Genomic DNA, 16762 nt, shown 5'->3' with positions numbered 1-16762 from the left:
AATTATGCCTGACCAATCTGTTTTCCCTCTAAAATAAAATGACTCCGTTTGCAGACCAGGGGAGAGAATGGCAGATGCCATTTCTCTTAATTCTATCAAGGCTTATCAGCATTATCAGAGTACTCTCAACATATAGGAGTATTGATGTTACAGTCTGGATGGATGGACAATTAGAGGAGTTAACTATTGGTTGGATCATCATGCTCAGAAGGTAGCAAACATGTTATAACAATGGAATAATATAGGGGCCTACCCTGAAACCTGGGTTTTGTCCTATTATCTTTGGCAGAGACTCTCTAAAATTACATGCTCATCCAGTTTGCTGATGATCCAAATTGGATGGAACAGTCAATACGCTCGAGGGCAGAACTGCCACGCAAAGATACCTAAACAGACAAAAGGAATGGGCTGACAGGAACCATATGAAATTCAACAAGACATGCAAAGTCTTGGAAAGGAATAACCCCTTGCAATGATACAGGCCAGGGAGCAGCTTTGTGTGAAAAACCTTGGTGCATGTTCAGCAAGCGAGCCGCGAGCCAGGAGCATGCCTTGGCAGCAAAGAAGGCCTACAGTATCCTTGGCTGCATCAACAGTAGCGTAGCCAGTAGTCTGAGGAATGTGATTATCCCTCTCTAATCAGCACTCGTTGGACCAAATTTAGAATACTGTGTCCAGTTTTGGGCCCCCCAGTCCAGGAAAGACATTGATAAACTGGAGCAAGTTCAGCAGAAGGCTGCCAAGCTGGTCAGGAAGACATACCCTGTGAGAAGCAGCTACGGGAACAGCTTGTTCAGCCTGCAGAAGAAAAGGCTTCAGGGGGATTTACTAACAGCTTTCCAATGCCTACAGGGTGGCAACCAAGAAGATGGAGCCAGACTCCTCATGTTGACAGACAGTAAAAAAAGACAACAGGCATAAACTGAAACAAGAGAGGTCCCAACTCAATATAAGAAAAAAAAAAATGCACAACTTTTCACCGTGAGGTCAAAAGCAGTGGAATAGGCTGCCAAGAAGGAGATTAAAAACCTCCAAGGATAGAGACTGTACAAAGCTTGTCTGGATAAAGCCCTGATTAACCTGAGCTGACTCCATAATTGACCCTGCTTTGAGCGGGATGTTGGACCAAAAACTTTCTGATGTTCCTTCCAACCTGAATTATTCTATAATCCTAAATTTAAGCAATCCTATATACAATGTTTTGCATATGTTTGCACAACTTTCCAGCAACTTTAGACCACAAACCTCCAGGGCTGTGTGAACACTGTCCAATTAACTCAAACATCCAGCACAAGCCTAGATGGAGCCCAAAGTGCTTTCTCTCCCCAAATACTACCGCACCTCGAGATGCAACCAAAGGAAGCCCGTCAGAAACAGCGTTTTCCCTGCCGAGGGGAAGCAGAGAGCACTAAGCCGCAGGCTGTGTGGGGCTGCGGGGCCGCTCCGGAGCGCCGCGCTGGCTCCGTGGGGCGAGGGGACCCGGCGAGCGCGGTCCGGCTCCACGCGAGCTGGGCGATGCTGACACCCAGCGGCCACTGCCTGCGCCCAGCTGGGGAAACACGCTGCCAGCTTTGCCACTCTACAAAACCAGTGGGGATTTTAAGTGTATGTATATGTGCACACATCCTCCCCATACCAACCATTAAGCACAGTAACCAACGTGACAAACGACCTTCTATCCTTCAGTTTTAAGTCACACTTTTTTAACAGACTTGGGAAAAGTCATTTCAGGAGTTCTTCTGGCCTAAAAGAAAAGCATTTTCAGAATGATGGATTAGAACTTCAGCTTTTCATTTATACCAACAGAAGAGAGTTTTCATATCCTAAGGTGTATAATAGTCATCCCTTTCACTGACAAATACAACATTGATATGCTCCTTGTCAAGAAACAGGTGTAAAAAAGTGGAACATCCAAGTTCTCCATTTACTGTATTAACATTGTCCAAGTCTTATATATACAAATCTATAAATAGCTTTAGCATTTCAAGTTTTACAGTACCCCCAAATGTTAACGAATATTCATGCTACTGACTCTTGAAAAATTAGTGATTACGTCTAATATCAGACATCTAAAGAATGACGAGAGGCAAACAATTTCAACATTCCAAAGACTTATAGGAATGTTCAGTCTTCAGTGAATACACCAAGAAACTACCAAATTTCATTTTGTCTTTCTATTTTCCGGCTATCAGGAGTGACATATTTGAACCAAACCATCATAGTTTCATTAAACTTCCACTCTGTTTGACAGATTTCCCTTTGTTCATCCAATCTACTGTACGCTTTCTTAGCTGAATGATGGGGAGATGAGAAACACATTTTTGATATTCTTCATAGGTTAGCAGATACTTGGTTGTGCAATAACTCCTATTAAGTTCAAAATATTTTTAAGCACTTCCCACCACTGTCCAAGATCTTCAGTTTGGTTTCTAGATTCCCAAAGCAAAATAATCAGTCAGATAAAGAAAGCCTCTTTTCAACATGCGTCCCACAGCGACCCACCATTTCTTTGGCTACTTTGTACTTTGTGCAATTACAAGTTTCATATCTTCACTGTAACAAAATAACAGATTTTTAATCATTTTGTAAAAAGTACTGCATTTTTTCTTGTGGCACAGCCAATACAGAGACCTGGTTAATGCAGGTTGGCTCATCTCTGCATCAGAGAAACAGCAATGCTGCAGACAGGTTGTTTAGTTTGCTCTTGGATTTCTCAGCAGGTTTCTACAGATGAAGCAACTCAGGATTCTGCTGCATTGCTGCTTTTTGCCCCCTCTGGTCTTTACTTTGCAGCAGTAACAGAGCTAGAAAACATTTTTTGCATAGAACTGGATCCTCTGGAGCTCCCAACAACTGCCACATGACAGGCAGGACAGAGAGTCTTCAGCCACGTTACATGCAAAACACTTGAAAACATCTATAGATACACAGACTAAAACCATATTTTACATTGTGAAGGTATAAAGCCCATAGGGAATATGAGAGGTACTACAAACAGCACAGTACAGCCACCTTCCAATCCTGGTCAGCAAGACAAACAGCCATAGTTACAACTTAATGCACACACCAGCATCTGACATTAACAAGATTTATATCCAAAAATAAATGGCACAGCAGATGCAGCAGGGAAAGCTACACAATAAATATCTCAATGCTAAAAAGCATTTCCGAGCTCTAGAGAACTCACCCAGTGAGAAACTGACAGCTCCCAGCAACTATCCCACTCTGACTTCTCACATTTAAACATTCACTTTTAAACAGAGGAGCAATTAACAAGATACCACATTTTATGTTACAGTTTTCTGAACTGCATTTACCTGAAAAAGTCTTTTCATCCTAAAAACTTCATGCACATAACTATTTTTCCATGTCTCATTTTTATCAATATACAGTGCCAGACATGATTTAAACAAAGAAAAACAGCATATACTATATGTTGAGCTAATAGTCTTCTTTAATCACCAGCACAGACAGTATGTCTCTGGCATCCAGGATGTTGAAATGAAAGAACAAAGAAGCAGAATAAAAAAGACAAAACTGCAAAACAACTTCAGAAATACTTCCCAATTCCAGCTTCAATGGAAACTGAACATTAACTTAAATAATGTTTACTTATAACATTTTGTTTTCCACTGTGAGGATTAGACTCAATTCAAACTTAAAAAAAAAGATCCCTAAATATCAAGAATAGAACTATTATAGCTGATTTGCCAAAGTTTTGTATGGAAAAATTACTGATTATAAAAGACAAACTTATTAATTTCTATGAAGCTTAAGAAATTAGCTCTTCTCTCTGTAATAACGTCAGCACTTACCAATTCAAACCCTTGTATTGCATTTACACTTCTCTAATTAATCAAACATTCATAAGACTGCCCAAAAGACTAACTTCAGTTCTTCAAACACAATTCAAAATCAACAACGCCACCAGAGCCTCCCTAAGAAATAATTCTTATGCTTCACTTATATAGTTAAAGTAAATGGAAAAAAGGCTAAATAACCAGCATTGTCACTTGTTAGCAGCAAGACAGATTCCTTTACATAAGGGTAAACAGAATGAAATGACCAAAATGAGGAATTAACTAGCAAGAAGTAAGGCACATATCAGTTTATGTACTTACCAGACTCACAAGATGGAAATCATTGTAACTTCCTTTACAACTAGGAAAGTAACCAAACTATACATAGATTTGATAGAAATTTAATACAAAAAACCTCCAAAAATTCATAAGCTTACACCAATCATTTTTCTATTATATTTTTAAATAAGCCTTAATTTTTAAACATTTACTCTGAATCCTTTAGTAAGTACATTATTTGATTTTCTTTTGTTCTTTTTGTTCAAGCACAAGAAAAGGAGGTGCTCACCAAGACAAAAATCTAACAGAAAATCTATTACCTTGTATTTAAGACTTCACCAAGAATCTCTTGCAGCTTGTCAATAAAATTAACAAAGTTGGAAAGCCCTTTTACATGGGCTCTTAAAGGATCATACAAAGAAGATGCCAAGTCTCTTCCCCCAAGTTCTATGGTCCGAATAAAAGATGTTGCCATCTATTAGGAAAAACAGAAATATCAAATTGTAGATAGACATGGACTGTACATATGCTTTCCTACAGGTCTGCAAATTGTGTAAAAGCTGGCTGATAGCAGAAATAACTTACCTGAAATCAAATAATGGCTCTTAATTGCAAGCTTTGTACATCTCACCATAAATATTAGCAAGATCAATACTTAAAGAGTACAGAAGCATTAAAGAAAACCAAAAAAGCACAAACCATAGTAAAAATAACCCAGCTAATTTTATGTTTACATCAGCCTTTTGAAAGCTTAGGACAAAAAACTTATTAAAACATGCTACAGAACTCTGTTGTTGTGGCTGTTTAAATGCTCCTGCTGGCCTCACAAAAACTACTCTTATATTCAGAGTGCTCTCTATGACCCAAGGACAATTTTAACATAAGCATGTAAAAGCTGACTTCAGCTTATAACAATTTTCAGAGATCCAAACAATGTACACTCAAATCTTCTAAAAAAAAAAGACAGCTAAGGCTTCTGTCATTCTGAAAGTGTCCACATATTTTTATATGTTGTTAAGTCAACTAAAAGATCTGCCAAAAGCATACCTTAGAGTATGCTCAATCTCAATCCTCAAAATCTTAAGGCAACAGTAAGAACAAAAAACCTAGCAGCTGTCCAGGAAGGTAAAAGTAAGAATAAAAATTCAATAAACTTAACACAGACACAGTAATGTTAATTCCACACAAATTTTAATTTCAGAGTACAGAGCGAGATCATAGAGCTATTAGGACTGGAAAGAGAAAAACCTCAAATTACTCTAGCACAGAAAGCAAACTTGCTGTCTGCTTGCCAGTATTCTTGTCTTTGTGCTAAAGTTTTCCTATGGATCAAGTATACAGTTCATAGGACCTTGCCTTCACTCTAGTTTTCAAGATTTCTACAAGACACAGATGTCAGAAAAGATGACTTCTTTACACATTAGAGAAGTTTCCCCTCTGGCAACTGTGAAGAAGACATGTCCAGTCCAAACACATACAGGTTTTTTATACAAAGTTAACAGAGCATTAGGAACTAAAATAATTAAACCTGGAACTGAGATTTCACAAATTTTCCGTAATTATTCAACCATAAAAGTTTGAGAATGCAGCTGCTTCAGTGACTATATACCCATACTGTTTTTAACTTAGACTGCTGTTGTGTGTACTGAGGTTACACTGCATGCAAAACTACAGTGGTTCTTTGAAGAAAGAATTCTTTACCTTCCTTCAAATATTTTTGAGACATCTTTGTACTGAAAACAACTACTACAAGATGCCATTTTGGAACTCTTGAGAAACACGCAAAGTATTTCTTCTGTCCATCTTGAGATCCCATGACCAAACAAGCACCTGTTTCTCCCCCCAGAATCCATTGTCTTTTAGTTTTAAAATTGTGTTCATGGTGGTATTTGACTTGGCTTGCAAACATCAGTGTTGTCATATTAAAGCCACATTCTCTGTTGAGATTTACTTCATTGACCCCGACCTCCAGAAAGATTCATTTGACACACATACCAGGAAAATTGACATTTTTCTCTCCTGTGAGGCATGTTTCAGGTTAGTGAAGGCTTCTCTACCAAGTCCTCTGTCAGGAACATTTAGAATATGAGCCAGTGCCAGATCATCCTTAGAATTCACCAAAAGGCTTAAATATGAAAAGACAAACTTCTTTGCCAGGATTGTCACCTGCATACGAAAACATCACACAAATTTTTCATCCCACTGCTAAATTATGTTCCATTTTCTTTTAAAGTTAGACACATACTGATGTAATTTTGGGAAGAGTAAAAATTCACCTTCCATCATTTCAAAATGCTCCTTTACGCATGAGGATTCTGGAAGTCTTGATGAAAACAAACATGATAAATAAGTTAGAACTGCATATATGGGACTTGAATATTCACAAGGTGTTTGAGGATTATTAAAATTGGTTATAAATTTCTGTTTAGAAGCCTCCTCATCAACTTCCCTTTTCTACCTCAAGGCAAATACTAGCACCATGTAGGAATTTGTCATTAACTTCAATAAGACTAAGATTTTAACTACTTGCCAGCTCTACTACAGATTCAGTAGTTTTTTCCTCTTGGCTTCCAGGGGATTTAAATCAAAGAAACTGGCTCCGTTTGACATCAATTGTGACCCTGCCCCACTCACATAACCAATAGATAACATTCTAATTTCTAATACTGCAGCACTGTCCTGGACCCTTGGAGAAAAACAGGCCCAGAACTGAAGACTTTGCAGTATTCTTGCAAGTAGAGGGCAAAAAAAAAAAAAAAAAAAAAAAAAGAAAATATGTCTCTAGCAGAATTACATATAACAAAATTCATACCTGCTACAGAACACCTTCTCATACCACAGTATGTATATAACAAAACCAAACATGTACATGTGACAGTCTGCAAAGACAGTCCTCAGAGGAGAAAAAAAGAGCAAAGAATATTTTTAATGCACAAGTCAGAGCAGCAAGAAATCCATAGTGGTAGTGGTAGAAGTGCTGTTTACAGGAGAACTTCAGTTCAGAAAACACTTTCTTGTTCAGAAATATTTTGAATTATATCCAAATATTGATTTGAAATTACCATTTATTATGAGAAAAGCAAGTTTGGAAATTACTAAAGCCCCAGCATTTCAAACACTGCTAGAAAGTAGTCAGAAATTCTTATTTTGGTGGTTGAAAAGGTAAAGTCCTCAAGTCCTCTATTGGGACAGCCAAACTGTGGCTTTGCTACAGCAGCTATTCAGATTTCTTCCATATGTAAGGGGGTACAAGCTAATAAAATGAAGTCGAAGGAGATTGTTTCATTTATTTAAAGCTCAGTTAAGACAATGCCTGAGTGATGGTGTATTTGTAGAAAAATTTGTTCTACATCAAGTGCCTGTCATTCCGGACTGTCTTCTGGAATATAAGAGCCTTACACACACCTACAATATACTCAAGTGATACAGAGCTTGGATACACGGGTTTTCCTTTTTTATGAATAACAGCAACTGGAAAAAAAACCTGCTATATTCAATCTTTTCAATAGCTACAGACCATTACAAGAGACAAAAATAATTTTTACCTTCATATGCTCCTGGCCCCATCTGTTGATTTGTGTAGGAGTAGAAAGAACAGAACCATTATTTTCTTGTGCATTCATTACACCAGAAATAAATTCCAACAGTTGAACCTTTAATAAAAAAATCAGAATAAACTTAAACATGAAGATGACTAGAAAGTAAAAGTGGTTTTAAAACCTGGTGTAGGCCTCTCTGTCACTTTCCTAGTGTTTGATGTTAGCACAGCCCTTACAACCTACTTTTAGTCTTTAAAAGTACAACTGTTCGAGTAGAGAAATTAAGTTTAAGTTTAAAATTAACTATAAGTTATCTCAAGCAGTTATGTTATACATTTGCACTAAAAGCCACTGCTTATATTTTAGAGAAAATTTAATATGTTATGCCAAGTTTAGGAAGAGCTCATTAACCCACCCAAGTTCTCTATCTTCCCCACAAAAAGCAGGAGGAAAAGAAAAACACATTAAAAATCCCAAATAAAAGACCTACAATAAAATAAAATGGAGCTGTGACTGAGTGGCTGAACTGGAACTTGTGAAAAAAACCCCTAAAATTCAAACACGTATTATACAGAAGTTTTGTTTAAAGAGCATAGTGTTTGCAAAACGTATGTTTGCACATCAACATACAACCAAAACACCATGATGCATTAATAACTAAGATTTGTTTCAGTTTTATCAAATCTCTACAGTTTATTTCTCAGGCCAAATTATGGCAAGGGGTCATTTATTCATAGAAGAGTTGTGGGACTTCACAATCCAGCAGGACAACAGAGAGAAATAATTTGAGTGAATTTAGGACTTCTTTATAATATTTAGTAATTTAAACTCAAGTGCTTCCCCAACAGAAAAGCAAACTAACTGGTGAATAATCCAGAGCTCCTGCGTATAATCAGAAGTGTCATAAATCCATAACTGGAACCAAAAATATGCCAAAACATAAGAGGTCAAGCAAACATAATACTTACAGGGGATATGCTTTCATCTTCAGCTAAAAGTCCAAGGCTATAGCACTTCTGATATATGTCTATTAAATCTAACATATTGCTTCTTGCTAAGAAGGCATGATAGGCTTTTTTCACATCAGCATAATTTTCAGGCTCTTTCATGTTTTCATATAATCCCAGTTTGTCACGTAACAAATAGCTCCAAGTTTCCAACACATCACTAAGTGATACTGTGAAGTATCCATGGTACTAACAGAACCAAAAAGAGAAAAAAATGTTTCATATTCAGCATAGCTTTGAAAATAAATCTAAAACAAGCTGCATATGTATTTTAAAAATCTATCATAACCTAAATTTATCACAAAGTGTTACTTATAGTTGAAGTTCTTCCACTGCTTTGCATTTACACTTGAATTTTGTTATATTCTGTCAATATTTGTTCCTGATCTTTAAAATACCCAGCATGTATATCAAACTTTACTCATGAGAAGACACAGTGAATGTTGCAGGACTACTCCTTGCATAAGATTCTTTATTTGCAGAAATAGTTTTTAGCATGGCAGGCATTTACTTCACAAAGGCAGTAAATAGGGCTCCTTTGTTTCAAGCAGTAAACTGGGAAAACAACCATCAATTTAAAAAAAAGTCTTTTCTTTCTCGTGTTAATACAATTATATTTTATCATAACACTAACAGTGTTGCTATACAGTTCTCGTAAATATATTAAAGCCACGCACACCCCTCTGTAACTACTACTATAATTAACTATACAATATAGACTAAATCAAATAATTTTGACAGGAAGAGTAATGTTCCATGTGCCCCTCTGCCTTCTCCTCCAACTACTTGCTGTTACCACCTTCTCTTTCACACCCTGTCCTCCTCATTTCTGCCCACACCCTGCTCTCTAAACTGAGTAGGAGTCCCCAATTCCTGGTGGAAAACTTTTGTCCACACTACTGGTATTTAAGCATTCCCCAATATAGAGCAGCAAAAAAGGTGTTTTTCACCATGCAACATGAGATAAATGCCTAGTGATCAAATAACAAGCCTTGCTATGCACTCTCCATAATGTCTGATGGCTCCTGTCTAGAACAAAGGTTCAATTCATCTCATGACATTTCCACATTAAGCAAATTAATTGCATATAAGCACCATTAGCAACAGAACACATGAAATAAGAAAACATGAGAAATTCTAATAATTTAAGTCGTTCCAGCCCAAATGATCCCTCCTTTGCTCTAACACATTTAGCACAATATGTGCTAACATATTTAGCACAACCTTCTCAGTAGATCTCGTTAAAAACATGATTACAAAATTCTGAAAGTCAACCATTTTGATATTGTCTAGGCAAAGAACTAGGAGTGAAAATTCTAGAACATATCTAGAACTCTCACATATTAGCTTCAGAGCACCTTCTTGCCTTCTAATTTGTGCTGATAAATCAGGACTATCGAGTTACATATTATTCTACATATTACCAGAAGATTTAAACTGCCTGTATATTTTCTGAAAGCCACCTCATTTTCATTTCAGCCCCTCAAAAAAAAATTAAACAAATAATCATATTATAACCCAATTTAAATAGACCAAAGCAGCAGTAGATGGAAGAAAATGTTTTCTCACTTTATTTTGAATCAAAATCCTTCAGAAGTACCAAGTTAAAGAACAACTTCATAAGGTATCTAATAAATCAAAACCTTTCCTCACCAGATCAAGGGCCTGCAGATTTTAGAAAAGTTTATGTTAATGCTGCAAAAATATTTTAAATCCAAATATTGCATTCCAGATATTAACCTTTGTGACCAGGCATTCACTGTGATGGCATATTCCATTACTTACACAGTCAATTTCTCAAGTATCTGGTTTTAAAATTAATTTTTAAAATACTGCAGTGTTTTGTAGTAAGCACTTGTCAACTGGCTAATAGCTTAAGGAAGTTCAAAAAGTCCCATGTTTTAATTATATTACAGGCAGTGCAAGTATTCCATTTCATAGGAATAGAACCCATAAAGTACTACAATGCCTCTTCACTTCCTCGTAATGCAGCATATTAAGTTACCTGGGGACTCTTGTTTTAGAATGTTTGAAATTCAGCAGCAACATGTCATGCTTAAAGACACCACTTTTTACTATTTTGTAGGTATTGTAAGTTTTCTAGTGGTAACTACTTAGCAAATCAATTTCTACTTTGACAGCAAATTGCTATAAAAACCAAAAAGGTTGTGCATTTCGGCTTCAAAAAGGTTGGCTTACACCTTCCCCAAACATTGGCTCACCAACCCTTTTAGGAATGCATAAAAGACTGCTGTGCTTAACTACCACCTCTGTGTTGGGTTTATTCTTCCCAGGCATATCCTAGACTGCAGCATTGTTTTTTGGCTTTGTCCTTGAGTTGTGCAATTCTGCACTCTAGTTCTGCTCAGCCTTGTTACTTCCTTACACTCTCACACAGCAGAGGAGTTCCCAAACTCCAAATGGAACACAAACCACATTGAGGCAGGATAAAGAGGCATTTTTAATAAGTTTCCCATCATGCTGACAGTGCTGTGCACAGATTGAGAAACTGGTTCACGTGAATACAAGCACGTGAACATCTGGCAGCTGTTGGGTTGCAAGATGCAGAAGCAGTGAAGTTACAGGCTGATAGCCCAAGCTTAGAGAAATGACAATATTATAAAATAATAATACATAAAATGACAATGGCATGGGTACTCAACACCTTTTTCTTTGGGTGGGTGAGGGCAGGTGTTGAGGGAAAAAGTACCAGGGCACAAGAAAATAGAGATATTGTCTGTTTAATGAGCACTAGAGAGGTATTAGATATATGGGCCACTAGAATAGCAGAATCATGGAATAGGCAAAGTAAAGATTGTACTCACCCAAACAACAAACAAGCACTTTCTAAGCCAAACACTATCAATTATGGTGGTAATAAAAAACAAAAGATTGAAAATTTAGAACCCTGCTTGTTAGAAACAAACAAAACAAAGCAAAACACAAAGGAAGCAAAGGACTTTGCTTCCTCTTCTACCCCTCAAAACAGACACTTGTTATACTATAGAGAGGGGAGTGAGAAGGAGAAGAAAAAGTCCTATTGATAAGGAGGGGAAGATGTAGCAAGAGTTTTAACACCATTGAAACAAGGCCAGTTTTTAAACAAAAATAAAAAATACATGAAACTATACTTTTAAGGGAAAGACAGGAGAACAGCCTCAGTATATAATTTCCTTAAAAAAAAAAGCAGGGAAATATTTAATACTCCAAACTTTTTTGTAAAAAAGAGCCCTGTCCCTTGGAGAGAAGGCTACTCAGTACTGGTGAGACCACTTTTAAGTCCTGTGTCCTGTTCAGGGCTCCACAGTATGAGGGACACAGAGATACACTAGAGAGAAGTCAAACAAAGTTCACGCATCATTCACAGACATCATTAAGGGACAGAAGCTTATATGAGGAAAGGCTGACAAAGCTGGGGCTGTCTGGAGAAAAGAATGCTCAATGCATACAAATATCTGAAGGCTGAATGCAAAGAAGATAGAGCCAGGCTCTTTCCTAAGGTGCCCAGAGGTAAGAGCAGAAGCAATGGGCACAAACTGAAACACACACAAGGTTGCTCTGAACATCAGGAAACACATTACTTGGAGGATGCCCAAGTACTGGCACAGGTTGCTCAGGGAGGTTATGGAGTCTACATCCTCAGAGACAATTTGAAAGACTCCTGGACGTAATCTTGGACAACTGGCCCTGCCATGTTGCCCTACTTGAGGGAGGCTGGATAAGATGACCTCCAGAGCCCCCTTCCAACTTCAACCCTTCTGTGATTCTGCGAAAAATCAATCACGGTGAGCAACAGCCAAGACAACCTCTCTTAGCAGCATCATGACAACATATTAAAAGCAACACAGCACATCAAATTGCTACAAAGTTAGTTAGGAGTATCTCATTACCAAAAGGGAGACAGAACAATTTAAGGGAGTAACACTGTAAAACTGCATTTTTCTTCGTTTGCCAACATGGAAACGGGACAATTTGGAAAATAATCTCAAGAAATACAAGACACTAAAACAGAACATAATAGTCCTCAGTCAGCATACAAAATGCACAGAATAGAACTAAACCACACACTAAAATTGCTTTTATACAGAATCAGAAATACACAAACACAAATTTCTAAAGGGAAGATATCTTCTAAAATCAACAATGAAGCAGTTTCTCCTCCAGGAGAAAACTTTCAGTCTAGAAGAGATTTACAACACATTTAAGTCTGACAACTTAAACTCACAGATTCTAGAAAAATAATTGTTTTATACACTTCAGTTTCTCATTGCACTGGCTAAAACAACCATAGTCTGAAAATGACAGATGATTATTTGACCTAATAACTCATCTTCTACCCCTTCTGATCCACAGGTACAAACAGTCAAATTAAAGCAATTACCCAGCTGAACTTCATCTTGAAAACTGTTATTACTATTTCAAACCTTGAGGAAGGCTCTTCTTGAAAATGTATTCTAGATCTATACTAATCAATCTAGGTGAAAGATATTTGCTTCCACCACAGACTTATGCCACATGGCTACAACTGTGCTACAAACCAATATTCTCAGAGGGATTCAGAGCATAGAATTCCTTTTCTTTCATCCCTGCTGTTTGATCAAGGTTTATCACCCTTTTGCTACCCTTATTCTGGTGAAATTTAAGATTAATAGAATATGAAGCTTTTAAACTGTTCCAGAGTTCTTCAAAAAGCTTTATTATTTTTCCTTTCCACTGCAAAAACAGGTACCAGTTAAAATAAGAAATCCATTAAAATTGTCCAGGCCCATAAAGGAAGAAAAGTGTATTTTGGTTGTTTGTGATAGGTTGGATGTGTTGGGTTTTTCTCAATGCAAACACTCAATAGCCTGTTAATGAAACTATTTTTATTGCAGGAACTGACTTTATAGATTTCCATTATACAGGTGTTAACAATTCAAAGTTATTGTATTTAAATCAGAAACCTAACGAGGGATATACCTACAACTTAAAACCCTGCATCTTAGTTTGAAGTTTCAGTGCTGAACAAAATAAACCAGACATATTTTGCTTCAAGATTGTGAGCTCCAAAATGGATACCATCTAAAGAAATTGTGCTTCAGAGGCAGCCCATGCAAATGCTAAAATAGCTTTAATCCACATATGCAGGCCAAGGTTGGTTTTATTAGAGTAACTAGTATACTCAGAAAAAACAAATCAAGTCTTTGAAAACTTGCTCTTTCTTCAGATCTGAAGGAGAAGCTAAACAATTCAAAATAAAATTAGTTGAAAATAACTGCTGTAATTTTTGTTAGATCATCTCTGAAAGAAAAGATATTTATGGAAGAGAGGAATATTATCTGGATGAGGAAAAGAAAGGAGAAAGTAAAATAAACTAATAATCTCTAGCAGAAGGGAAAAACTTATTGTAAGGAAAACAGGGAGAAATGAACCATAACGTTTTCATGTCTGTAAGTTTTGGCATATAACAGAGCACAACATTTTAATTCTCAGAGCTGGCTTTGGAAAACTGTTTGTAGTTTTACCTTGAGAATAATAAGCATGACAAACAGTCACCCATCCTTATGAAGTTTTGCATTATTGTTTTATCAATTCTCCAAGAGTTAATTTTGATGCAGGCTAATTTTCTCATTTTACCTCCACAGGTATTGTGAGGACACCAGGCCCCTGGCTAGAATATACCACATTCTGTGAAGTACAAATGCAGTGTCTTGGGATTCTAGTATCCTTGCTGTAATGTTTCTGACAGTGGGGAATGCCTTAATCAGTTTTATCTTTTATGTTTAGTCAAGAGATATCCCCAATCTGCACATTGTAGACTACAAATTTTTTTCTGATGCACAAACTGAAGCAGGTTTTCTGTTTGTTTGGGTTTTTTTATTGGCTTAGGGATTCCACTTGGATGTGGTTCTGTTGTTTGTGGTATGTTTGTTGATTTGGTATGTTTGTTTTGGTTTTCTTAAACTAAAGCTTTGTACTACATGTTTGACTTACTACGCACACTTGAGTAAGTCTTCTGACAACAGTCAGTATTGTTTCCATCAATAATTAGGTTAATTGACCTAAAAAAGCATCATTAGGTTACTAAAATAAGAGACACTTTAGGGTTGTACCTCCTCTCCACCATTTGACAGACACTCCATGTACACACACAAAGCCATATAATCCCTACTGGTAGTGGATACACACTCACAACTTAGATGTACATATAGGTCTGGTGAGTGTCAGGAAAAGCAGCAGGCAAGCATGGAATGTGGCAAATACAACTCATGCAGACTATAACAGATCAGTTTTATACTCATGTTCTTCACATGTCATTCCAAAATACTTTCAGAGCACTCAGAATAAAAATCCACCCCAAATGCCATAGTTCTCCCACCCTAATCCACAGCACAAAAGAAACACTGGATGGAAATAAACAGAAGTTATATGGTCAGCAGAAATACACTAGTGTTTAAAGTTTAGTCCTCAAATATACACATAAAGAACTCCATCCTCCCATCTGTCTTGCAGTTCCTCTTTCTCATCCCTGACTCAATAGTGCACTTAATCATATTCATTTATTGTCTTGCAGCACCTGACCCTCAGATATACCTTGTTTTAACAAACAGCAATTAAATAACCAAAAGAGTCATTTCAAGTTGGTGTCTAAGCACTAAGTGCAGCCAGGGAACCAAGTCTGAGGTGTACAAAGAACATACTGAAAGAATTCTAACCTGTTTATTGACTTCAGCCATGGAGAGTTGTAAGGCCATCAACATGCAGTCTGCTCCACACACAGTAGTCCTTTCAGAGTTGGAAAATAAAGGCCATTGTCTTCTGAAACACTTGACCAAGTGTAAAAGTTTTTGCTGGAAAGTAATCATTGTCCAGAGTAGAAGACAGAGATAATCAAGAGAAAAATGAATATAACTATGCCAGAGGCATATGCAAGTCTTCACCTCCCAATAAGCTGTGCAATCCCAGTTGTATCTTCTTAAAGACCAAGTTCCTAGAATAAACTCTTCCAACTAAACCAGCCTTGCCTCACTGTGACAGAGCAACTGTGAAGATAAGGGGTTAAAAGTGCTTATGTATGTCACGCCTTCATGCAGCCCTTACTTTCATTGTACATTATGCCAACATAATGGAATGTTATCAAAAATATGAGTTTTTGCCTCCAAAAGCAGCCTCAGAGTGTCTTCAGTACATTCTGCATTCACTATGCATTCAGATGGGCATCTAGGAGGATGCTTTAAACCTGGAAAAAAAGAGATTTAACATTTCTAAGACTTAGTAACACAAACAACTCTAAACTTTTATTACCGATACAGTCTTTTTCCTTTTTTTTTTTCTAATTTAGGGGTTTTTTTATTTAATTCCATATGCCATAACTGGACTGCTTCATGCTTTGGTCCCTCTCACCTTCTTGCATTTGTCAAGGCAAGGTACATGACAATGTAGCACAAGTTTGCCTTTAAGTGTGTCGTTACCTGAAACAAAGTTCTCTAACACTGCAGTGACACTACAGGAGCAACACCTATTCCATTTACTTCCAGAAGACAACACTCAACCTTTGACCTTTTTCCATACAGCTGAGGTAGAGCCCACAGTGCGTTTATTTTTGGTTATCGGCACGACTGTAAAAGGTGAGGAAGTCGGGCAAGGGGCAGGGAGGACAGGAGACACGGGAAACAGGAACGACTGCAACAGCAACCTCTCACTCTCCAAAAGGCCCGGAGCGGATAACCCATTTTATAATGGCAATGCCACACGAGAGTCACAGAGGGTGGAACAGGTGGGCTGCAAGTTCAGAGAAGGGCAGAGTAAAACTCCTCCGGAGGCCTTTCTTTCTCTCCGCCCCGCGAGTTTCCCGAGGGAGCACATCGGCCGCTCCCAGTGAAACAGCCCGAACAAGCCCAAACCCCTGCCAAGCCGCCTCTAGCTCCCAGAGCCGGAATTAGCATTACCATTGCCGCCGAGCGCTCCCGGCTGCGGCCGCCCAAGGCCCCGCTGCCGTCCCCTCAGCGCGGTCCCGGGCCGGCAGTACCGGGCTGGGCCGGGCGGGGCAGGCAGGGCCGGGGCACTGGCACTGGCGCTGCCGCTGCCGCTGCCGCTCCGTTCAAATCCGCCGCGCCGCCCAATGGGCGCGGGGCCGCTGCCCCGGAAGCAGCCGCGC

The 16762-nt window shown here is 38.0% G+C and overlaps 1 protein-coding gene across 2 annotated transcripts in view; it reads right to left on the bottom strand.

Annotated features, from left to right (window-relative positions):
* The window catches only part of PARPBP (PARP1 binding protein), a 38590-nt gene extending 21883 nt beyond the window's left edge, over positions 1-16707 (bottom strand). For both annotated transcript variants that reach the window (XM_056482110.1, XM_056482108.1), the window contains exons 1-6: positions 16554-16707; positions 15321-15844; positions 8587-8814; positions 7625-7732; positions 6075-6245; positions 4400-4554 (exon numbers count right to left, since the gene is read on the bottom strand). In XM_056482110.1, the coding sequence (XP_056338085.1) occupies positions 4400-4554; positions 6075-6245; positions 7625-7732; positions 8587-8814; positions 15321-15470 (812 nt within the window). In that variant the 5' untranslated portion in view covers positions 15471-15844; positions 16554-16707. The remainder of the gene's footprint in view (positions 1-4399; positions 4555-6074; positions 6246-7624; positions 7733-8586; positions 8815-15320; positions 15845-16553) is intronic.
* Between the last annotated feature and the right edge of the window lie 55 nt (positions 16708-16762).

Source organism: Oenanthe melanoleuca, chromosome 1A, assembly GCF_029582105.1.
Source record: "Oenanthe melanoleuca isolate GR-GAL-2019-014 chromosome 1A, OMel1.0, whole genome shotgun sequence".
In the NCBI taxonomy this organism is placed as follows: domain Eukaryota; kingdom Metazoa; phylum Chordata; class Aves; order Passeriformes; family Muscicapidae; genus Oenanthe; species Oenanthe melanoleuca.
The sequence above is the reverse complement of the archived record's forward strand: the minus strand, read 5'-3'. Positions and strand labels throughout refer to the sequence as shown.